Source organism: Erythrolamprus reginae, chromosome 3 (genome assembly GCF_031021105.1).
Source record: "Erythrolamprus reginae isolate rEryReg1 chromosome 3, rEryReg1.hap1, whole genome shotgun sequence".
NCBI classification, from domain to species: domain Eukaryota; kingdom Metazoa; phylum Chordata; class Lepidosauria; order Squamata; family Dipsadidae; genus Erythrolamprus; species Erythrolamprus reginae.
This window is the reverse complement of record NC_091952.1, coordinates 87585193-87610226: the sequence shown is the minus strand read 5'-3', so window position 1 is coordinate 87610226 and position 25034 is coordinate 87585193. Positions and strand designations below refer to the sequence as shown.

General features: G+C 38.2%; 1 protein-coding gene across 1 annotated transcript; it reads left to right on the top strand.

Annotated features, from left to right (window-relative positions):
* Positions 1-899: 899 nt before the first annotated feature.
* PTGER3 (prostaglandin E receptor 3) lies at positions 900-23877 on the top strand. The gene is made up of 2 exons (XM_070746154.1): positions 900-2006; positions 19975-23877. The coding sequence occupies exons 1-2, from the start codon at positions 1146-1148 to the stop codon at positions 20260-20262; spliced, it is 1149 nt and encodes a 382-aa protein (XP_070602255.1). The 5' UTR covers positions 900-1145; the 3' UTR covers positions 20263-23877.
* The last annotated feature ends 1157 nt before the right edge of the window (positions 23878-25034 follow it).

The window sequence follows — 25034 nt, the reverse complement described above, 5'->3', positions numbered from 1 at the left end:
GGATTGCGATGTGGATGATCCATACTTTCTTTTTCTCTATAATCATGATGTCTGATGTATTATGCTCCAAACTTCGGTCAGTCTGGAATCAGAAGTCCCACAGTAGTTTTGCTTGCTCATTTACAACTTTTTTGGGCTTATGATCCCACCAGTTGTAGATAGTAGATGGTAGTTCTGGCACAAGTTCCAGTGGATCATCTGTGCCACAGCATTGTATCTATGCTTGCAGTCAGTCTGTGCTATCTTTTTGCAGCAGCTGAGTATGTTTTTTATTATAAATATCAAATTATTATTATTATTATTATTATTATTATTATTATTATTATTATTATTATTATTATTATTATTATTATACCTAATATATAAAGGTTGTTAAGCCTGTCCCGGTGATGCTTTTTCAAGAGGCAACTAGGCTTTCTGGATATTTTTTCTTTGAAGACGTTTTGCTTCAGAGTCCAGTTGTCTTTTGAAAAAAAACACCTTGGGGACAACCGTGACGGGGATGATTTGAGAATCTCCATAGACGGTGTTTAAACCTGACATCATCGCCATCCCAAGACTTCGGGCACTGTAAGCGGCCGTTCTACTTCATCTTTTTATACAGCTCCCTTGAGCCACGGAGCACAATCCGCCCTTCGCCATTGAGAAAAGGGGGAGGGGGAAACGGGGGTCCAAGCGTTTTGCGGGCCTGCGCACGACCCAGGGAAGAAAAACCCCTCGAACCGTACCCAAAACGGGGATAGAGGGATGGGCGGGAAAAGGAAAGGTGCCTGGGCTATAGAAAAACACCACGCCCCGCGAGGAGTCCTGGACACTTTTTGAGCACTCGCGCTTGTGCTGCCGGTTGCCTTTTCCAGTTGAAACCGGAGCGGCGGGCAGAAAAAGAGACGCCAAAGCGGGGAGCGTTCAGTTTCCTCACCGAGAGCGAGCTAGAGAGCTAAGGAAAAGAGTGAGCGCCCGATGAATGAAAGCTCCGCCTCCGCGCCTTTTTAAAGAGAGCAGCGGATTATTATCTTCCTCAGCCACTTGGAGCCCCGAGGGCGGCTCGCCAAAGGCGGGAGCGCCACGATGGAAGAAAGAGACCGGCTCGCGCTCCGCTCCCTGACGCCGCTCGGGCTTCTCCTCTCGTCCCTCGTGCGCGCAACATGACTCTCCGCGGGCTTTATGGGGGGCGGCTCAACTCCACTCCGTTCGCCATGGGCCCCCTCGACGACGCCGGGAGCCAGGACGTAGGTAACGGCAGCGAGACCCTCACGGAGCAGTGCGCCTCTGTCTCGGTGGCTTTCCCTTTGACCATGATGATCACGGGCATGGTGGGCAACGGCCTGGCCATGCTGCTAGCCTACCGAGCTTACCAGAAGAAGGAGAACCATCGGAAGAGGCCGTTCTTGCTGGGCATTGGTTCTCTGGCCCTGACGGACCTCACCGGGCAACTGCTGACCAGCCCCGTGGTCATCACAGTTTACTTGGCCAATCGGAAATGGTGGGCGGTGGACCCTTCCCAGAACCTGTGTGCCTTTTTTGGCTTGGCCATGACCGTGTTTGGCCTTTGCCCTCTCTTCATCGCCAGTGCCATGGCTGTGGAAAGGACCCTGGCCATCCAGGCCCCCCACTGGTACACGGGCCACATGAAGACCCGGTTGACCAAGATGGTGCTACTTTGTGTGTGGCTGACCAGTTTTGCCTTTGCTCTCTTGCCCATGATGGGCATTGGGAAGTATACGCTTCAGTGGCCGGGCACCTGGTGCTTCATCAGCATGAAAGATCATGAAAATGCCCCTGTGGGCAATGCTGTTTTTGCTTCTACGTTTGCTTTCTTGGGTCTCTTTTCCCTCGCTGTTACTTTGGCGTGCAACATGGCGACCATAACTGCACTGGTGTTTCGCTGCTGGTCCAAGAGCTCAACATCCCGATCAAGGAAGCAGTGGGGCAGGATTACCATGGAAACCTTTATCCAGTTGCTGGGAATCATGTGTGTCCTCCTTGCTTGTTGGTCCCCACTTTTGGTAGGTTTCTTCGGTGTGTCCAGTTGCTACAGAGTTGGCACAAAGCTAGCTAGGCTATAAATTGTAGTAAATCTAATTTACAGGGAAGCATCCAATTAGAGAAAACTGGCAATAGTGCATAACTTGTTACCACATATGTCCCAAATATTTTTTTTACAATGCTCTGATATGTCTTTATATTTAAAAATGTGAGAGGAAAGAGATGACATCTTAACAAAACGTTAAGTTCATTATTAGTTAGTGTTCCATGCAACTTTGGTCAATGTAATTTTTCTGTTTATATTAAACCCTGTCCTGTGTTTAGCTTTATTAAAATTATGTCCAAACATCTTTTGAGATGAACTATATGCACATTTCTGATTGTGTTTAGCTAGAAATGATTATAACCGAAAGTGGCTGTAGTTAATTTCAATTTAACCCTCATATCAGTCCTCATTTTGTTGTTTTCATCCTGGTCTTTTTGAGATTTAAGCTTGGTATTGCAGATCTTTGGGAAAAAATAGGAAATGCTTTACCCAAGGTGAAAATGAGGCGGTTGTATATTCTATAACTTCAATGGCTTCTTTCAAAAGAAAAATGGGGAAGTACTTGAAAACAGGTCAGACTATTTGTTGACCTCCTAACTGTGATTTTCCAGAGTCTCAGGGAAGACCTCGGTAATAAGTTAAAACTATGCTTCGAGTCTGTGATTTATTCTTTGCAAAGTATGTGCTTTGCTACCAAACCGAGTTGACTTAATCTGTATAGGAATGAAGCAATTGCATTGCATTATGCTGGTGCTTTATATATATCTTTATTTAAAGAAAATGAAGACAGAGCACCAGACTTTTGAATGTTCTATATCAGTGATGGCGAATCTTTTTTGGTCCGTGTGCCAAAAAGGTGTGTTTGGATGTATGTGCCACACCCCTTCCCTCCCCCCCCACATGTGTACTCCCCTGTGTGGGCGTACTGCCCCCCCCCATGTGCGGAGGCCTTTCTGAAGCCTTATAGATGAAAATAAATGCCCAAATGTGCAAACTGGACATTCAGGAAAGTGCACTTCCCATTTGTTATTGTGTTGGGTTTTGCACTCCGAAATGTTCAGGGAAGTTTCCTAAAGTTCCAGAGTGAAAAAAAAACCAGCACAATGACTGGAGGATGAACAGCCTTTCCCAAGGCCGAAAATCAGCTGGCCAGCATGCGCATGAATGCTGGACCTGAAACATGACATAGTCTTGCATGCCCTCTGATATGGCTCCATGTGCCACAGGTTTGCCATCACGGTTCTACATGAAAGCTTTTAAGCCCCACAAAGCTTTTCCTGTATAACTATTCTATAAGGTACATTCAGAGAATGAAAAGGCCTAACTGATCAACACTGAATACCTGGTTGGTTTTACCTTAATTTAACTCTTTGTATTAAATTAACAGAAGTTAAAAGAAAAGGATGTGAACACTAGATAGCATTTCAGCCATTGGATCTGCAGGCTAGAAATAATCATAGCACGATGTGCAAATCAGTTCATGATAATTCTTATTATATTGGGGGATGTTGAAAGTTTTAAAACACCGCAGATGAATAGGGAAGGATATTGAATAGCTTTTTTAATGCATAAATTATTTAGGTGACAGTCATTGAAGCCATCCATCTTAAAATCAGACTCTAGGTAACTCACAACCAAAGAGTAGAACAATGTGTGCAACCAAAAAAAAAGAGGGGGGGGGGACAAATCTGATGCCAGAATCAAGGTTGCCCAATGCAGTCCACCACACTCTTCTACTACAACCTTCTCTTGTCCCAGCTTAAAAGTAGGGAAGGGACTGTTGGATCTCAAGGGAATGGTGTTTCCTAAGTCAGGGGCTTCAATGGAAAAGCATGCTGTCTCAGAACTGCAAAATGGCCATATTTAAGGGAAGGGACATACAATGTGCTTATTCTATCCAGTCTGATGGGATGGGCAGATGATGATCCCATACTGTCACTGAATGATTTCATCCAGTGGTTGATTTCACCCAACAGGTGAGAAACCATATTGTAGGGGTCTAGGACGTGGATCTACTAACACTGAGTGGAACTGGTGGCCAAGGAGAAAAATTGAGAACTACCCCCAAATAGTCACTCCCTCTTCCCACCCCAGAAACAGACTAAAAGGATTTAGTACTAGTACTGAGATTTAGGAGACCCAGGATGATTGAACCTGTTCCAAGCCCTCCAAAGATCATTTACAAGGCCATCTGGGTGCCACTCCAATCTGAACCCAGTTTGAAAAGGGTTCAAATAATCCACTTCATCCAGGGTCCCCTGAAGCTGAAGTCCAAATACCTTCTTCCTCAGAAAGAGCATGTCTGAGACTGGACAAGAGTTGTTAACAAGTTTGGGTCCAAGAATGGCCTCCCTAGAAGGCAAGTGGTAGCATCCTTTCTTTGGCACATTAACAACTGTTCTGCCCAAGCCACATGCTTTAATTTTGTTACCTTATTCCAGAGATTCTCAAACTGGATAATGCCATAACTCCTAAAATGTCAAAATACCACCTTTTGGGAATATAAGCCACAATTCCCCCCTCCCTGAAGAGGGTGGAAAGGTCAGTGCATCTTATACACTGAATACAGTCACTTTTGGCCTCCCAAAGGGTGAAAAATGAGCCCATTTTTACCAAAAAAATTGGTTGCACCAGAGGGTTTGGGAGGCTCACAGAGTGTTCCTGGAGGCCGGAGAGGACAAAAACTTTTTTTCTTTCTTACCTCTTTGAAATCTTGATACACCTTATACACCAGTGCATCTTAGTCTGAAAAATATGGTAATTTATGTAACTCATTCAAATAAACTAATTATTTTATTGGAAGAAAGTTTTGAAGAAATAAATATACCACTTGCTTTTACCACAAGTAGTCCTCAACTTAATAAGAATTCATTTAGTTACTGTTTAAAGTTGCAATGGCACTAGAAAAATGACTTTTCCATACTTTCCATACTTACAACTATTGCAGCATCTCCATGGTCATATGATCGAAATTTGGTGTTGCTTGGCCACTGGCATATATTTATGACAGGTACACTATTGTTAGATCATCTAATCATCATTTATAACCTTCCCACAAGCTAAGTCAATGCAGGAGCTAAGTTAACAGCCTTATGAAATGATCACTTAACCACTGATTCGCTTAACAACTGCAAAAAAAAAAAGAAAAGTCATAAAAGAGGGCAAAACTCACTTAACTGCCTTTCTTAGCAACAGAAATTTTGGGCTTTGTTGTGAACATATCTGCAGAGAGTCTTTCGGAATTGGCTAGCTATATTAAATATAATAAGATTCTATGCGATAAGAATAGAAATACAGTAATGTAATCTGTATGTCAAAACAATGGTAAAGTTTGCAACTTATAAAATATTTTCATGATAAATAAGATAATAAATTTTAAAAGTGTTTTTAATTAAAAGGGTTAAAATAGAAACATAGAAGATTTATGGCAGAAAAAGACCTAATGGTCCATCTAGTCTGCTCTTATACTATTTCCTATATTTTATCTTAGGATAGATATATGTTTATTCCAGGCATGTTTAAATTCAGTCTGCTGGAAGTTTGTTCCAAGCATCTACTACTCTTTCAGTAAAATAATATTTTCTCACGTTGCTTCTGATCTTTCCCCCAACTAACCTCAGATTGTGCCACCTTGTTCTTGTGTTCAGTTCACAATAAGGATTAAGAGCCCCGGTGACTCAGTGCTTAGAATGCAATATTGCAGGCTAACTGTACTCACTGCCAGGACTTCAATTGTTACCCACACAAGTTTAACTCAGCCTTCCATCCTTTGGAGGTCAATAAAATGAGGAGCCAGATTGTTGGGGGCAATATGCTGATTCTATAAACCATTTAGAGGGGGATGTAAAGCACTGTGAAGTGGTATATAAGTCTAAGTGCTATTGCTATTTATACAATACAGTAGATGAAATCTGAACAGTGGGCAGAAATGCTAAACTTTGTTTCCAAACGTACGCCAAAAATTGCAAGTACTGTATAGGAAAGGCCACAGTAGAAGTAATTAACTGTCAATCAATCTTCCCAAACATTAGCATTGGACGCTCATCAAAACTCATTGTAAGCTTTGCTGAGGCAAGCTGGATGTTGTCTTTCCTAGGAACAGTTGAGGCAAGTTCTAACAGTGGTGTTGCTCACAAGCACCCCACCCCAAATTTGTAACCTCTCTCCAATCTGCTTTTAACCTTCTCAGGGTCGCAAACCATGACCAAACATCACCTGTTTTCTACTCCTGAGAGAGTTGTGCATTTTAATCTGCAGTTTTTGCTCTTAACTCATGGGGAGCTATTTACAGGAAAGTTTATTTAATAAATAAATACATGAAACAGCTTATCTTCAGTTGTTAACTTCCTAATTGTGTTACTTTTGACCTTGAAGTAGCAGAGAAAAAGTTTTTAATGAGGCTTAGTGAGTGGATTAGTCTGCAGTCCATTGTGGCACATTTCCACTTGTTCCCAGTCCCATCTCTCTTTTCATAGAAATCGCAGGATAATTTAATCATAGAGCTAGTCAGTTTGACTATACTTCAGTTATAGATTAATTTGGACTAAAAATAAATGAGAGTTTTTAAATCTGAATGTCTCTCTGTTTATATTATTCAGCAAGCATAATCTGTATTAAACTAAATATTTTGCCTTTTCTCCAAACCTAGCAGCACTTTGCAAAGAAAAACTGAATTTACACACATCGCTTCAAAATGGTTTCGCTACCAGTGACAGCAAAAAAAAAAAAATTGCTTGGGATATTTGTACAAATAAGTACAACAAAATGTCATTCGTGGCATTTTATTCCATTTATGACTATTATGGCACCTTGTATTCATTTTGACAGATGAATTAGCTTTCTAATCTTGACTAGCCTCCAGGTTTTGCAGGGAAGCAGCTCTTTTTTTACTCAGTACAAATTTGACTGTAAACAGAGACATCTGCATAATCTGATGTTTTCATTAAAATGCTAAAAGCAGCATCACAGCCAAAGCTCCACCCCATTGTATGTGTATCTGACGTCATGGCACTCATATAAAAGGGACAGATTTTGCACTGTATTGGCACAACACTGCCTTCTTCATTTGACACATGTATACCCCTGCAAATATTGCAAATTGTAAAATTGTGATTTTCCAATCTTTACAAATTATAATGAATATGGCTTGTAGATTTAAGACAGGCTATTTGAACTTGCTCCATCTATTTTTCCCCCCCTGAAATGTGCCATTCAGAGGCAAAGTACAGCTCTTGGCACAGAAAAAATAAAATTGCACACCTAATGATTTGCGAGAGCATTCAGACACTAATGCCTACTAGCCTATATATGTGACTGATACTTCCTGTTTAGTCTAAATATTTTAATGGTAGTTTTAAGTCTTGTTTGTTTGTTTGTTTGTTTGTTCATTCATTCATTCATTCATTTATTTATTTATTTGGTTTGTATGCCGCCCCTCTCCGAAGACTCGGGGCGGCTAACAACAATAAAAAAGACAATGTAAACAAATCTAATATTAAAAATAATCTAAAAAACCCCAATTTAAAAAACCAATCATATATACAAGCATACCATGTATAAATTCTATAAGCCTAGGGGGAAGGGAAAAATTTCAATTCCCCCATGCCTGACAACAGAGGTGTGTTTTAAGGAGCTTGCAAAAGGCAAGGAGGGTGGGGGAAACTCTGTTATCTGGGGGGAGCTGGTTCCAGAGGGTCGGGGCCGCCACAGAGAAGGCTCTTCTCCTGGGTCCTGCCAAACGACATTGTTTAATTTCTTGTGTAACAATAGCAATAACAATAACAGTAATAATACTAAGTAATCAGCAACAGCAGTAGCGGTACTAGTACTAATAGACTCTTATTGGCCATGTGTGATAGGACACACAAGGAATTTGTCTCCAGTGCATAAGCTGTCGGTGTACATACAAGGAACAAAGTGATAATAATAATATACCAATAGAAGAAGATAATAGGAAAGATGAGAAATATGATAACAATACAGTCCTACTACATGGGTAAATATTCTTAGGCATAAGACAATGCTGTGTGAATTAAGTACAATATTTAGCAGAGTGATAACATGGGGGGGATCTTGTGTGTAGTTGTTTAGCATGCAATAAAACCCTATAGTGGTGTCTTGAGAGGAGGAGTTGAAACAATTTATTTCTAGGATGTGAAAAGTCTATAGATATTTTTTCAGCTCTCTTTCTGGCTCATGCACTATACAAGTCCTCAGTAGGTTGCAATTGTTTTTCTGCAGTGCTAACTATTTGTTGAAGCCTGTACCTGTCCTGTTTGGTTGCTGTACCAAATCAGACAGTTATAGAAGTCATTCCTCTATAGAACTATATCAGCAGCTCCTTGGGTGGAGCCGATGTAGCATACCAATGTAGCATATATGTTAGGATAGAATAATATTACATCTGTACTTCTAGCATAAAATGCCTTGCTCACCTTGATTCCATTATAGCCAGGACAGGACTACACGTATTTCACATTGTTTTCACATTCTGGTGGAAACTACTAAAGGAAATAGCTGGCCCAGCACCTCACTTGGGCAGTCTGAGCTTTCTGAGTTGGTGTAGGAAGAACATTCTTTGTTGGACTTTTTTGGTGACATCTTTGATGTTAAGTGTCCATTTCAATTCCTGAGAGATTATAGAACCCAGAAACATTAATGTCTCTACTATTGATACTGGCTTGTCTAATATTGTAAGAAGTGGTAGAATAGGAGGCCTTCATCTAAAATCCAGTATCATTTCTACAATTTTAAGTGTGTTCAGCTCCAGATTGTTCCAGTACAGGGCCAGTTGTTCAACCTCAACCTCATCACCATCTCGAATGAGACTAATGACTGTTATATCATAGGAAACCATGATTTCATTCTGACATTTCCCTTGTGCCATTCAGAGGTGGGTTCCTCCTGGTTCGGACCAGTTCACCCAAATCAGTAGCAACCCACTGGTGACATTACGATGCCATCATGTAACCCATTCAGTCAGTGCCGGTCCGTGGGCACTGCCATTTTTTAAAAATGTGAAAAAACTTAATTATTTTTAAATATTTTTTTATTTTCTTCTGAGCATGTGCAGAAGCTGAGTTTCTGGCATGTAGTCGCCATCTTGTTTTTTGCTTTTTCGGGGGAGTTTTTTGGTGCTACGCATGCGCACTAAGTTAGAACCCAACCCTGATGCTATGTAAACTGACCCTGCAGGCCTAAGAAATGTTGCGCTTCCTAAAGGTTATGATAAACACTGTCAATAGATTTGATGAATTAAGATGATTGCATTATAAATGATACTATACTGTTCAAAAAAAAATAAAGGGACACTCAAATAGCACATCCTAGATCTGAATGAATGAAATATTCTCACTGAATACTTTATTCCGTACAAAGTTGAATGTACAGTGTTCCCTCGATTTTCGTGGGGGATGCATTCCGAGACCGCCCACGAAAGTTGAATTTCCGTGAAGTAGAGATGCGGAAGTAAATACACTATTTTTGGCTATGAACAGTATCATAAGCCTTCCCTTAACACTTTAAACCCCTAAATTGCAATTTCCCATTCCCTTAGCAACCATTTAGATTATTACTCACCATGTTTCTTTATTTAAAAAAATATTTATTAAAGGTGGACAAAAGTTTGGTGATGATATATGATGTCATTGGGCAGGAAAAAACGTGGTATAGGGGGGGGGAAACCGCAAAGTATTTTTTAATTAATATTTTTGAAAAACCGTGGTATAGACTTTTCGCGAAGTTCGAACCCGCAAAAATCGAGGAAACACTGTATACAATAGCATCTGAAATTGATTGTCAATCAGTGTTGCTTCCTAACTGGACAGTTTGATTTACCTGGAGTTATATTGTGTTGTTTAAGTGTTCCCTTTATTTTTTGAGCAGGGTATTTTATACTTACATTCATATGTATGACAGAAATATGTCCTTGACCATAAGATGTATATGTCTGGCTTGAACTACTGTATACTACATGCCCTTTTTTTTTTTGCAGTTCCACTTTATTAATTTATACCTCATTTTTCCAATTATTTGATCAAAATAAGGTTATATTTATATCTCACTTTTCCTCCAGGAACTCAGAGCATATGCATATGTATGTTGTATGCATTCCTTTTCCTCTACAACAATGATCTTGTGAGCTAGGATGGGCTGAAAGAGTAGCTAGCCCAAAATCACTCATTTATTTTCCATGGCTGAGGATGGATCTTCCTTGTTCCAATCCAACAACTTTAAGAATTACATGACATTTCTGGAGACTATTTTTCCTTACCATTGGTAAGACAAAAGCTAATGATAGACTGTGTGTGCTGCAGTGCCAACTCCACCGTTGTTACACATTCCTCATGATGTTGTATACAAAGGGTTCAGCATATAAGGAAATTTTGACTCATTGTAGGTATCTCCCAGACCCTAAAAGCTAAATATATTTATTTTTGTATACATTTAATCAATTATATTCTTCATCCATTGTAGCCTCATCCCGAAAACATATATCCTAATATGTGGTTAGAATTTAACAAAACAGTCTTTACAGTTCTAGTTTTATTGTTTGTTTGTTTATTAGATTTGTATGACGCCCCTCCCCGTAGACTCTCAATTAATTCTTGAGAACCTTGAAGGATGTTTATAGATAACTAGAATACCCAGAATATGATCTGAAAATAGATTTATTTTTATCTCTTTAAACGATACGGGTGACTTAAGATGATTCTGATTGAGCGTGTTATTTTTTTATGACAATCATTAAGTGTTGTACCACATGATTCTTGACAAATCTATATTTTCTTTTATATACACTGAGAGCATATGCACCAAGACAAATTCCTTGTGTGTCCAATCACACTTGGCCAATAAACAATTCTATTCTATTCTATCTGTCATGCACTGAGTTAAAGCTCTTGAAATGACTATTTAATACACACATATAACACTGCAACTTCAATCAGACAGGCAAATAAGCAGCTGTTTTCATTATTCTCCTTTGCATTTCAAAATGTTGGCTGAATCATTAAATCAGCTAATAACTAGTAGATGTGACACAAGAACACTCTTAAACATGTCAAACACCAAAAGGTTTTATCTTTTGGTATGAATATTGACATTTCCTACAGATGCTGACTTTCACTATAGAAACCAGAGCCTCAGTGAAACATAGAATGTTTCTCATTGAGAATTTGGCAGGTTGATATCCAAATGGAAAAATACATGTCTCCTAAATTAACTTTGATCATTTGCTGTTATAAAAAATTCTTGTGTACCGGTAATTTGGTGCTAGCAGCAACCTTACCCTGTGGCAGTTAAAATTTATATGAGATAAAAGTTGGCAACAAAGAAAAGAGACTTTTTCTGACTGGGTGAAGGAAACTTAGGTACCTCGAGGACAAAAAAGTTCCCATAATTTAATTCCCATAATTTCCATAACTCAAATCTACCACTTTATCTCCACATTATCCTCAAACTCTGAGGTAAAAAAAAGTAATAAATTTAGTCATTCATATTAATAGAAAAAGTTTCAAGTCTTTTTTTTCAAGTAAAATAAAATTTCCAGAATGAACAGAACAGCAATGGGAAAACTATGACCAAATGTTGGAGCTGCTAAAAGCTGGAGCTCACTTTTAATGTGCAAAAAAATCATTGTCTTGTAGCTGTGCCTCATGTTATCAAACTCCTTGCTTTCCCCAAATATGTACGCTGAGAGCATATGCACCAAGACAAATTCCTTGTGTGTCCAATCACACTTGGCCAATAAAATTTTATTCTATTCTATATCATCCAGGAATATTTGATGTTCAAACCATAATATTCCAATCCTGCTTCTTTAATGTACCGGGCCATGTTTCCCCGAAAATAAACTATCCCCTGAAGATAAGCCCTCTGAAAATAAACCCTTCCCCAAAAATAAGCCCTCCCTGAAAATATTTAAATTCATGCTCAGCCTTAAGACAAAAAGGAGCCCTATCTTGTTTCACACACCCCAAAATAGTAAGAATTCCCCAAAAATAAAGCCAAATGCATATTTTGGGGTTCAAAAATATAAGACAGGGTCTTATTTTCAGGGAAACATGGTAATCACTGTGCTAATACGGTACCTTGGTTATTTTCCCCAGATTTGTGCAACCAATTTTTTTGTTGTGATTTTTTGACTCCTAGCATATTTTGCATTGGCTACACTTTATTTCTTCTCCTAATCTCATCTTTTGTTAATATTTTTTCTGTAGCCAAGTCCAAATTAGGGACTTCCTCACCAAAACAGATGAGGGCCTTTTTCCTCTTCTTCTCCTTCTCCCTTTCTTCTTTCCTTTAGTTTTAAATGATGCATAAAGATGGAAGGTACACTACACAATGTAAAATATACTCTAAATGAGTTTTAAACAACGTTAGGTTTTATACAAGTAGTCCTCAACCTACGACCACAATAGAGCCCCAAATGTCTGTTAAGTGAGGCATTTGTTAAATAGCTTTTGCCCCATTTTACAAATTTTCTTGTTGCAGTTGGTAAATGAATCATTGCAGTTGATCAATTAGTAAAGGAGTTGTTAAGTGAATCTGGCTTTCTCATTGATTTTGTTTGTCAAAAAGATTACAAAATGTGATCATATGAACTTGGGACACAGCAATGGTGATAAATGTGAACCAGTTGCCAAGCATCTGAATTTTGATCACATGGTCATGAGGCTGCTACAAAGTGCTTCTTAAGTTTAAAAAAATGGTCATAGGTTACTTTTCAGTGCTATGGTAACTTTGAACAGTCACTAAATGAACTGTTGTAATCAAGGACTACCTGTATTTTGTTTCATCCCACTCATTTTTATGGATTTTTATGTAGAATTAATAGAAACATAGAAGATTGACGGCAGAAAAAGACCTCATGGTCCATCTAGTCTGCCCTTATACTATTTCCTATATTTTATCCTAGGATGGATATATGTTTATCCCAGGCATGTTTAAATTCAGTTACTGTGGATTTACCAACCATGTCTGCTGGAAGTTTATTCCAAGGATCTACTACTCTTTCAGTAAAATAATATTTTCTCATGTTGCTTTTGATTTTACCCCCAACTAACTTCAGATTGTGTCCCCTTGTTCTTGTGTTCACTTTCCTATTAAAAACACTTCCCTCCTGAACCTTATTTAACCCTTTAACATATTTAAATGTTTTGATCACATTCCCCCTTTTCCTTCTGTCCTCCAGACTATACAGATTGAGTTCATTAAGTCTTTCCTGATACGTTTTATGCTTAAGACCTTCCACCATTCTTGTAGCCCGTCTTTGGAGCTGTTCAATTTTGTCAATATCTTTTTGTAGGTGAGGTCTCCAGAACTGAACACAGTATTCCAAATGTGGTCTCACCAGTGCTCTATATAGCGGGATCACAATCTCCCTCTTCCTGCTTGCAGCCAAGCATCCTAATTTTCCTAGTTTATTTTAAAGATGGTTTGTGCTTAATTTGATGGTTATAAAAAAATTCATATGAGATTACCGGTAATTTAATTTCCAAGTCTTATATCACTTTGGAGGAGCTTCCTGGAAGAATCATAAATATTTTAATAAAAACTACATTAGCTAATAGAAGAGAATATATTTAATTCATAGTTGAATTGAGACTCCATAGGTATTGCTTGAAACACAAGCATCTTATTCGGAACACCAATGAGCAGTTGGGTATTAACTATATGAAATACTTTGCAAAATCCTTGTGCCAGGAAAATACCGGTAAAGCTTTAGGTAATTATTTATCCATTTCCTTTTGTCAGACCAAGGCATATACCAGATAGGGCTGGGGGGAAAGCAGGGGAGAGTTATAAAAAGAAAAATGGCATTACTCCAAATCCAACTGCACCCAAAAACATGCAATCACCATTCACCCTGGTTATAACCTCACTCTTCCCCACTCCTAACACAGCATATGCTATACCACCCCGTCTTCAGCATCATCCAGTTCCCCTCTGGTGGGACCCTGACTGCAAAGTCAGTTTCCATAAGACATCCCATGATACATTCTTGTAAAAAATGAAAGAAAGAAACAATAACAGAGAACTAACCCAACCCAGCAAACGGGTTCATGAGGCAACTAAAGAAGGTAAGAATAGGATGGGGGCAAAAGAAAACATATGCAAGTAATTTGTTTGGTTGACTGTTGATTTGGGCTCCGAGTTTAGCAATTAGTTTGCAAACATTTCATCACCATTCAAGGAGGTATCATCAGTGCATTTTCAATTGTGCTCGTCTGTCTGTCTTTTAAAAAGGTAGTTAAAGACCTGTGTTCTGACAGACGAACACAATTCAAAACACAAGATGTCTCGTCAAAGAGTGACAAAACATTTGCAACCAAATTGACAAACTCAGTTCAAACCAATAGCCTAAATGCCACTACTAATCCTCGAACACTTTTCAATCGGTTTGATATCCAGAGCACAGGACTGGAATTTAGGATAGTGGCCATCAAATTCTTGATTCACCATACTGTATAAGTAAGTTATGCAAACTGTCCTCAGAAGCAATATTTTTCAGGCTATTGTTGGACTGAACTGAGAGAAAATGCATGAAGTATTTTCAGAAACTGGGCAGGAGGGATTCTTTTTCTCATTTGGAACAACTGCTGGATGTAAGCATTTCCTGTAATTAATGTGAGGTGCAACTTTGTTGATGCCTGAGGGCCATTGCACTTGAGTGCATTTCGTAACAGAAAATCTGGCTGCTTGTATCCTTACATTCTCCTCTTTTTGTCAGAAGACTGATTTGGCATGGCTGTGCAACTGTTCTACACCTTTTGACTGTGTTTGCATGACATTGCTGAATAGGGGAGGATCCTTTCGCCAAAGCAGCCCTGGGCATGTTTTTAATGAAAACTGCTCTTGGGTAATCTTGTAGTTGACTGGCTATTGCATGACATCATGCCCCAGGTGTAACCAATGTAAAGATGTTACACAAACACAGCTAGTGCATAGGTACAATATACAGTAGTACCTATACTTAAGAACGCCTCTACTTAAGAACTTTTGTAGATAAGAACCGGGTGTTCAAGATTTTTTTTGCCTCATCTTAAGTACCATTTTCTACTTAAGAACCTGAACCTGTAAAAATTTCCCAGGAAATATGAGAGCGGCACGAAACCCCAGCCAGTTTCCTGCCATTCCCCCTTTAATCCCTGCCATCTCGGGCTTTTCTGGCCTGCCAGAGGAGCCTTTTGGTGGTGCTTAAGGAGGCTTTGGCAGTCCAGAGCGAACAAAGCATTTTCCTTTCTCTGGGCGCTTGGAGAGGGAATAAACCTCTGCCACCACCCAGAGAAAAGAAATGCTCCCTTCGCTCTGGGCAGCAACTGTCCTCCTCCTCTTCTTCCTCCTCCTCCTCCCACCAAAATTCCGAGCTTTTATTTCTTTCCTAATGGGTTTGCACACATTATTTGCTTTTACATTGATTCCTATGAGGAAAATTGCTTCTACTTACGTCTACTTAAGAACCTGGTCACCGAATTAATTAAGTTCTTAAGTAGAGGTACCACTGTACAGTCATGCGCAATTAATAACAAAAAATGGGTTTCAAAAATTTGTCAACATGATGACTTAATGCTTTTATTTGTAGGGAGGCGGGAAAGAAAGAAGGCAGGAGAGCAGGTGATCTCTGCATGACAGGAATTAAATATAGCCTCTGGTTTGCTTCATTGCATGATACCTGTAATACAGTATTATATTGTATTAATTTATTTGAACAGAATACAGTTGGATTAATAGTAGTTACAAAAAATAGCCGTTCAGAATATTCTGTAACAAATTTCTTAATAGAAAGATTACGTAACAATAGAATCTGATAGTCTGAACTCTGGTTATATTTACCTTTATCCCTTTCATGTAGAATTAAATTAAAAGGCAGCTGTGCTTCCAGTGATTATGAAGGAAATGGAGAATTACAGAAAGTACTTGAGGGTAAAAAAAAAAGCGAATGTCAAATAATTCATGGAAAAATAAATACAGTATACTTAGCTTTTTATCGGAATATATTCCTTATCTTCCTGAAATAGAATGAAACTGCAAGTTTATATCTAACTGATATAATTTCATGGTTATGATAAAATGGACTGAGGATCCATTTAAGGGTATAGGACTATGGTGGTGAACTTTTGGCACACGTGCCATACAGTAATGGGCAGCCAAATTTTTTACTGCCACACTATGGGTATGGCTTATTTTGTGGGTGTGGCTTGATTGTCATGTGACTGGATAGGAGTGGCTTGCCGGCCATGTGACCAGGTGGGAGTGGCTTGAACGATCATCATCGTTCAAGTGAACTGTTAAGTCCTCGACTTGCAACCTCACCAGTGTCGCTCTCTGGGGTGACAATTTGCTTCGCATTTCGTGCACTCTCCTTCCTGGGTCACCCCTGCCTCAGGCTGGGTAGCTAGGCAAATGGGTGCTGATCAGCTATTGAGAAAAGAGGCAGGAGGAAAAGGGCCCCCTGCAACTCCTGCCGGTGCTAGTCTCCCTGCTGCTTTCCGAGGAACAGGAAGAGGATGAGGTGGGGGGGATAGTCAGCTGGAGCTGGGCATACAGCTTCATTTCCGCCAGTGTAACTGTGTTCCACCCCGTCCCACCTGCTGCCCACCCCTGGTCCCAGAGGTGGCATGCAGAGCCCTCTCTGTGGGGACATGCACCATGACCAGCTGCTTTTCTGGTTTCTGGCATGAAGTGATGGTGAACCTCTTTGGCACTGAGTGCCCAAAACTGGCACCCAGTGTTAGAAACCCAAAGACCAGGTGGCTGGCATGCGCGCCAGCCAGCCAGTCTTTGGGTTTCCAGGGCTCCGGTGCGTGCATTCCAATTTGAGCACTCATTGCTGAAAAGGTTGTCCATCGCTGGTATATTATTATTATTATTATTATTATTATTATTATTATTATTATTATTATTATTTATTGGATTTGTATGCCGCCCCTCTCTGTAGACTCGGGGCGGCTAACAACAGTAATAAAGACAGCATATAACAATCCAATATTAAAACAACTAAAAAACCCTTATTATAAAACCAAACATACATACAAACATACCATGCATAAATTGTAAAGGCCTATGGGGAAAGAGTATCTCAGTTCCCCCATGCCTGATGGCAAAGGTGGGTTTTAAGAAGCTTACGAAAGGCGAGGAGGGTGAGGGCAATTCTAATCTCTGGGGGGAGTTGGTTCTAGAGGACCGGGGCTGCCACAGAGAAGGCTCTTCTCCTGAGTCACGACAAACGACGAGATAATCCTATTTAGTCTTCAGATTTTAAAGAGTTAGAATGATGGGTGTTAATAGAAAGTTAATTTTCCTGAGGATATTATACAGTTTGTCAGATATGTGGCTCATTAACGGAGCTGGAATTTGACATTAAAACTAGATTAATAATTTTCTAGAAGCTAATTTTTTTTTCATGATTCAAACTGAAAAGGCAATTTCCCCCTGAGAGTGGTTATAATTAAATATGAATGTATTTATTTCTTCCACTATGATTTCTTTACTGATTCAGTTGGTTTTCATAATGATTTAAAACCTGCAAAATATCTTTATTTGAAATATAGTTGAGAGAAAAGTAGTAATTTGGAAATAATGAATTTCTTTTTAAAATTGATTATCCCTGAAGACTTTGGATTTATAACAGGACTGAATTTAGATGGGTTAAAATAAAAATATTTTTTAATTGGCAAGGTTTTTCTAACTTATGTAATATTAAAAACTATGGATTATTTTGTATTTTAACTGCCATAAGCTCAAAGTCATGTATTTAATATAGGCAGCTATATAAATATAATACAATTATAATTATTCTTTCTGCTATTCTACTGGAGAAAGTATTAGAAAAAAGCAACCAAAAGTTACTGAAGGGCTGGAGTAACTGCCCTATAAGGAAAGAAGTGTATGTGGTTCAGAAAGTTATCAATAAAAGGAGAATTAAGAAAACGGATAAGGAGAATTCCATCTCCTCCTTCCCAATTTTAGATTCTGATACTTGCTAGCAAAGCAGAAAAAGATGTAACTGAAAACAAAGGAAAGGGGAAAACATTTTCCTTCTAGTCAAGCACACCTTCTGGAAACTTTATACATTCCTGTTCTATCAAGTTCTTTGTAGCAACCACAAAGATCTTCTCCAAGATGATCCCAAGATATTCTAACATGTCTTTTCAAGTCTTCCAATGGTGTAGTCATCACCTCTGTAATCAATTCTATCTGTAAACATTTTTGGCAGAAGGGATTTATCCCTGATAGATTTTTTTTTTTACTTCACCGTATTTTGTTGCCTTGAAATACTTTGTGATCTCCCTCCAAGTATAATAATGCCTGGCCCTACTTAATACTACTACTTAATACTATGTAGAGTGAATTGTTACAACTTCCTATGATGGCTACCAGTTTTAAAAGATTGGACAAATGAAAGATAATATTATAGTAGTTAATTAGTCATAATAACTATATATTTTTCTGTTTTCTCAGTATCTGTTTCTGGCAAAGGAAACTAAGGTAGGGTATACAAGTTATCTGATTGCCCATCTTGAAAGCAGTGTGTTAAACAAGATGGTACAGATAAGCAGACACAAACCCCTCAACTCGCAAAATGCCTTTCTTGTTCCACAAAAACAAGACTTAGAGTAGATTCTTTGTGGCTTTCTTTAGGATCTTCTGGCTTTGATGTATCAAAGTTCACACTAAATTTTAGAGCAATTAAATTTTCTTGGTTCTGCATTCAGACTAGCCTCAAAGGAACTTGAGGAAGAATTTTTGAAGAATGTGTATCACTGAATGAGCTACTCGGTCCTATTGTGCTTCTTTAATTCATTCCCCACAAGATTCAGAAATACAGTATTGTTCTCTCTTAATATTATTAATTGTTGTAGGAGTCTGGCACCCACCCCTCTCCTAGAAAAATGAAATATCCTAGGAAATATTAAAAAGGCAGAATGTTATATAGCATATCCCCGGAAACATGCTTATAGGCAGAAAAAAAAAGACTCACTCTTAGTAGCCCCATCTTTGTCAATCTGCTATCAAAGAATGGCCTAGCTCATTCATTCCCCCCACCTTTGTTAATAGCCTGGACCAGTCTATTCTACATAACAAAGATCTACCTCCTTCAGACAGCCATATTAGGAATTGCCCAAAGCCCTTTCATTACACCATCACCTAGCAAGACTCAGCCAAACTTGGATTCAAAAACACAGCCTACAAAGTTGCCCCTGCATGGCACCATGGAGAATCTGACAGCCAATCAGAGTGCATTTCTTGCACAGGAGTAGGAGGCCCCCGGGGCGTGGCCCAAGAGAGGGCATAAAACAAGAAACTCAGCATCTTGGGCCCCTTTTTCTCTTCACCCAACATCTGGAAGCATGTGATCCACCTTTTCAGTTCAGGAACTCATGCCATGTGCTCCTGTCCTCCATTAAACCTTTCCAAGCAACTTCCATGCATCCACTTGGAACTGAACCCAGAAGAATATTCCTTATAGCACTATTATACAGGTGGTCTCAACTTACACAGTTAGTTCACTTTGATAATTCAAAGTTACAACAGCACTGAAAAAAAGTAACTTATGACCATTTTTCACACTTCTGAGCATTGCAGCATCCTCACAGCCACGTGACGAAAATTCAGGCGATTGCCAACTGACTTATATTTATGATGGTTGTCATGTCCTGAGGTCACGTGATGCCCTTTTGTGATGTTCTTATAAGCAAAGTCAATGGGGAAACCAAATTCATTTAACAACTGTGTCATTAACTTAACTGCAGTGATTCACTTAACAGTTGTGGGCATGAAAGGTCATAAAATGGGGCAAATTTATTTAACAAATGTTTCACTTAGCCACAGGAATGTTAGTCTCAATTATGGGCACAAGCAAAATATATTATGTAAAAGAATGATTTAAAGTATTGCCTTGAGTGATAATAGCATACTTCTTTTTGCTCTTTTTTCAGGTGGCAATATTGAACGTGACTTTTAACCCCAACCCTTTGAATCAATGCAGAGCATCCTGTAACCAAACCCAAAGTGCAGAACAGCAGCCAGAATGCAATTTCTCCTTAACCCATATCCGCTTGGCTTCACTGAATCAGATCCTGGACCCCTGGGTTTACTTGCTACTTAGGAAGATCTTCGTGCAGAAGTGTTACCAGGTAGCCCGTGACATTTCATGCTACCCTCGGGACAAATGGAAAGGGCAATGTATCATTTTACCCAACAAAATCAGACGCACCACAGTTTGAATCAACTTTCATATCAGTACTTTCTTTAGCTTAAGTGTTCTCCTTACTGTGAATCTGGACATCTGGCACATGTCCATTTGTGTCTGTAAATTAATTGCGGAGAAGCTAAGGTTAAGTGGAGTTCTTTTTTTAAAATTTACTAATTTAAATTGATCTAAGCAGGGGTAAACCTGATTAGATGAAGACTCCAGACTAGGATTTTTTTAAAAAAAAATGGCAGAAAGTGGCCATGCCCAATAAGTTCTCGAATGCTGCCAAGAAAATGGTGTGTCCATGAAATCACCAGCAATTAAAATAATTCTGGTAATCAACATTGCATTTTTGAACATTTGGGGGCAAGAACTATAAATAAGCTATTGCAATATCAGGGGCATCATGGAATAATCATGTTTCCTGGGTCTGAAAAATAAGGTCCAGGACCTGTGCAATATTGCAGATGTGTCAAATTTTATATTTAGTAAAAACTTGCCAAATTTGAGAGTGTTCTATTGAGGATCTGATTGGACATGTGACTGATTCCAAACTTGCACCAAGTCAGTGTGTGATTTTGGGGCTCAGAGGTATTTTAAGAACCCAGCCAAAAGAAAAATGTTAAACCAACCAAATGTTACTGTGTTGTGTAAGCTATTTTATGATACCATTATATTTATATGTTGCTGAATTCCAAATAGAGATTATTCTGACGTAGTTGTTTATGTAGTAGTACATATCTGATCTTTTTTCTCAGTAATTATATTAAATTGCCCATTTATTTTATATGCCTACTGACTGTATTGCATCACTTGGGTCCAATTAAAACAGTCAAATTCATATTCTGTTGAAATCAATATAGAAATACCAGGCTAAAATCTCGATTATTTCAAAGATGAATGTGTCTAGATATCAATCCATATTACATATATATTAACATATGTGTATAATTTTTATTAAATATAGTTAATATAATAGGCTCATACTATAATTAAAATATTTCATGTGATGTTTTAATCCAATATTAATTTTGCAAATTAAGTATAATTTTTACTACACATCCTTCTAAATAAGATAGACCATTAGAAAAATGTGGATTAATTAGACTATCTATATGTGGCATCTTCCAATTCTTTTGAATTCATTCACCCCTAGACAATACAATCACTGGGCAGATGGCCATGTATTGCAGTAGTTATAATCTAAAACTTAAGTAAACTAAATTAGAGAACTCTACATTGCATAATATGTACATGTTGGCATAACGCATGGACTCCATAGAATTTAGTTCTTAGAGAAGTAAGCAGGCACGTAGACATGAACAACATTCACATATTGTTCAAAAGAAATAATTAAAAGCTAGAAAAGAAACAAAAAACAGCATTGTAGGTTAGATTTGGAAATCTGAAAAATACCTTGTGGAAAGAAGTAGAAATGCATTTATTGTTAAGAAAACCAGATTAATTTGCCCATGTAATCAAGGAATGTTTATTTTTAGGCATTAATAAGGTACATTGGCCATGTCTTTCTGAAAGAAAATTTTTTATTTTCTATGACGCAAATCCAAATTATGGTCATTTTTGAGGATTCCAATGTATGATGTGCTCCAGATGACTTGGAGTTGGATTTCACTATTTTTAGCCAAAGATAGTGATATATGGGAATCATAACCAAGTTCCAATGCTCAGGTCAGCCTCTGGATTGGCTAGAAAAAAGAATATACCACAAACTTCAAAAAGATAGTTAGAGACAGATAGGCTGGAAGCAAGGAACATAAATAACAGCAGCACAGAAATAATTTGAAAAAGTTTTGCTCATAATCTACATTGCTCAACAAAGTGAAACAGGACTCTGAAAATACAACTGATTTTCAGCAACAGATTAACTTTCTCCTTCACTTGTGCTTTTAACACCTAAACAAACACTCCATTCCAGCATAATTCTGCTTACCACAGTTTACAACCAAGTGTTATAAACACTTTCCCATTAATCCTGTTTTTCAAACTACGATTTAGCTCTCCGTACAAAAATTATTTTCAAAGAAACAGGGTACTGAGGGAGGCTTACTCTGCAGACCGAAGAACAATTATTAATCATCCTCCCAGAGTTACACAATTCTAAATTAATGCCAGTTGAGTTGTACTGTTCTTACTATTCTTGTCATTTATTCAAAACAATAAATGAGAAAGATCTGGAGCCTGTCAGGGTTATTGTCCAAAATGTGGAGTTATATCTTCCTAGGTCTATTCAAGGCCAATCATCAATAATAAGTTATCTCAGCTGTTTGGTTCACTAGCAGGCAGCTTGCTCCTTTATATAGTCATACGATGCATATGAAACAAAACTCATATGGAATATGACACAATTTGTGTTGGAGTCTGTCTGTATTTATATGGGAATTCCATAAATAAATGAGGGTTTAGGAGTGAAATTGTTCTTGTACTGTAAAATTAGAAGAGAGTCTTGGGAAAAATAATTATATTTATTTGGCTAGCAGTAGAGTACTGAATATTGAAAGTTGATAGAATTGTAGCCAAAATGGAACAACTGCCAAATAAGTGGCAAACAAGTAAAAGTGTGTTTTAAAATACCCCTAAAATACCATTAAAATCTGAACATCTCAAATAAGAATGAAAGATAGAATATATTAATAATCACACAATGAAGAATAACAACTGGAAGAGTAAAATGAATAGAGGAGAATATAATGGAAATATATTTAAGTTGGAATAGCTGATGGGTTGTTGGGTTTTTTGCCCTGGGCCATTCTGTTTTTCTGTTTATATCAATAAATAACTTTCAAATGATGATCTAACAGGTTGTGAATTGTCTGGGCATATCTAGCATTTATGAAGAATTGTTGTTATCTTCCAATGTAAATTTTCATAGGGCACTTAACTCATTGCTTCTTTTATGTTATGTATGTGGTTGTGAAACAAGTTCCATTTCTCTTTTTGTATTCATTAAAAAGATAATGTCCAGTCCCTTGTGCATAAAACTTACCCTGTTTACTAGCCTCTTTTAAAAAAAATGTATGACATTTTAAAATATACTCAAAGGCTCACATAATTGGCTAAAATATGCTGTCTGGTTTATGATTTAGCATTCATAGGAATCTAGATTTTTTTTTTAAGCAAGTTATAGGAATCACGTCATGTTAAGCTAAAATATGTTATATGTATGCAGCTATTTTATTTTGTTAATCTAAGTTGAGAGGTTTAAAAAGGTGTGTGTCTATGTTGCTATGTATAGCAGTACTTAGTTAATGACAGTCATGTTTATAGTATTCTTTATCATTGTTGCAAAGAGAAACAAGTATGTGGATTTTATTGCACAGGTCTATTTTGAACCTATTGCTAACATATAGAATTTTGAGAACTTAATTGTAAATAATAGGTTTTGGAAATTCCATTTCCCAGGTCCCATTTTTAAAATTGCTGCCTATTTTTTTTTAATCCCACTTGGAATTTGGTTTTTGGTGTGCTTGCATGCAATGTGTTAAGTTGCTGTTTTTATTTAATGGTTTACAGTGTCAATTTGTTGTATTATATGTATTTTAAAGTTTTATATATTTAAGCTGATTTATGAAAGCAATGTGTCCTTGAATGAAATATATTTAATAAACAGACCTGTGGATGAAAAAAACTAATCATCTGTGATTAATTATATGTGGTGTGGCAATCTTCTTTCTAGAAATGCACAGAAAAGTACAGGGGGTGGACAATAAAATGGAAACACCTTGCAGCTCTTCCATGGAATCCAGATTTGTGAAGCTCCCTTCGAACAGTTTTTGTGGAAACTGGGTTCTGTACGTGTCTATTAAGCTCTGCAGTGATTTTAGGAGCTGTGGTCTTGCGATCTGCTCTAACAATTTGCTTTAGAGTCCGGCGGTCTCTCTCAGACAACTTTGCTTTTGACCAGACCTGTGCTTGGCTGAGGACATTTCCCCTTCTCTTTCAAAAGCAGTCATTACTTTTGAGACATGACCTCTTGAAATGCCAAACATTCGAGCACTTTCTGTTACACAAGCGCCTGCCATTCGAGCACCAACAATTTGGCCTCTTTGAAAGTCTGAGAGGTCTGCCATTTCTAGAAGGTTATAACCAATTTCTTTAAATTTCTGTAAAAAAAAAAAAGGTAGTTTAAAACAACATATTAAATAACAGAATTTTTTAAAAAAACATTAAAATATGTCAAGTTTGGATTCATTTGAACATGTTCAAACATGATGCCAAAAAGTCAAGTGTTTCCATTTTTTGGTCCACCTCCTGTATATGAATAAGTATAATATACAGCAGTGTTGGTGGATCTTTTCGGCACCAAGTGCTGAAACAGGAGTGTGCACATGCGTGCCAGAAACTGGGAGAACAACTGCCCCGGAGCGCATGCGCATGTGGGAAGTTTACCTTCTGGTACACACATGCCCATCAGCCTCCTGGACCTCTGGTTTCTAGCGTGCATGCATGTATGAAGAACAGCTGAACGGTGCGTATGCACACACCAGAAACTGGAAGATCATCTTCCCAGCGCGTACATGCACACTGGGCAGCTGCTCTTTCAGTTTCTTATGCTCCCGCATACAGTGTTCCCTCTAATTTTTTTTTGGGGGGGGGGGCGGAAAAGTATAGTGTCTGAGCGGCAGTCCCTTCGGGACTTGGCGGCACAGAAATAATTAATTAATAAATAAATAAACAAACAAACAAACAAACAAAAAACCCACCCTGTTTTGCCTCAGAGAATTTCAAAATAAAATACTGTACTGTGTGTCTATAACAGTGAGCTCATAATAGGGCAACTCTATC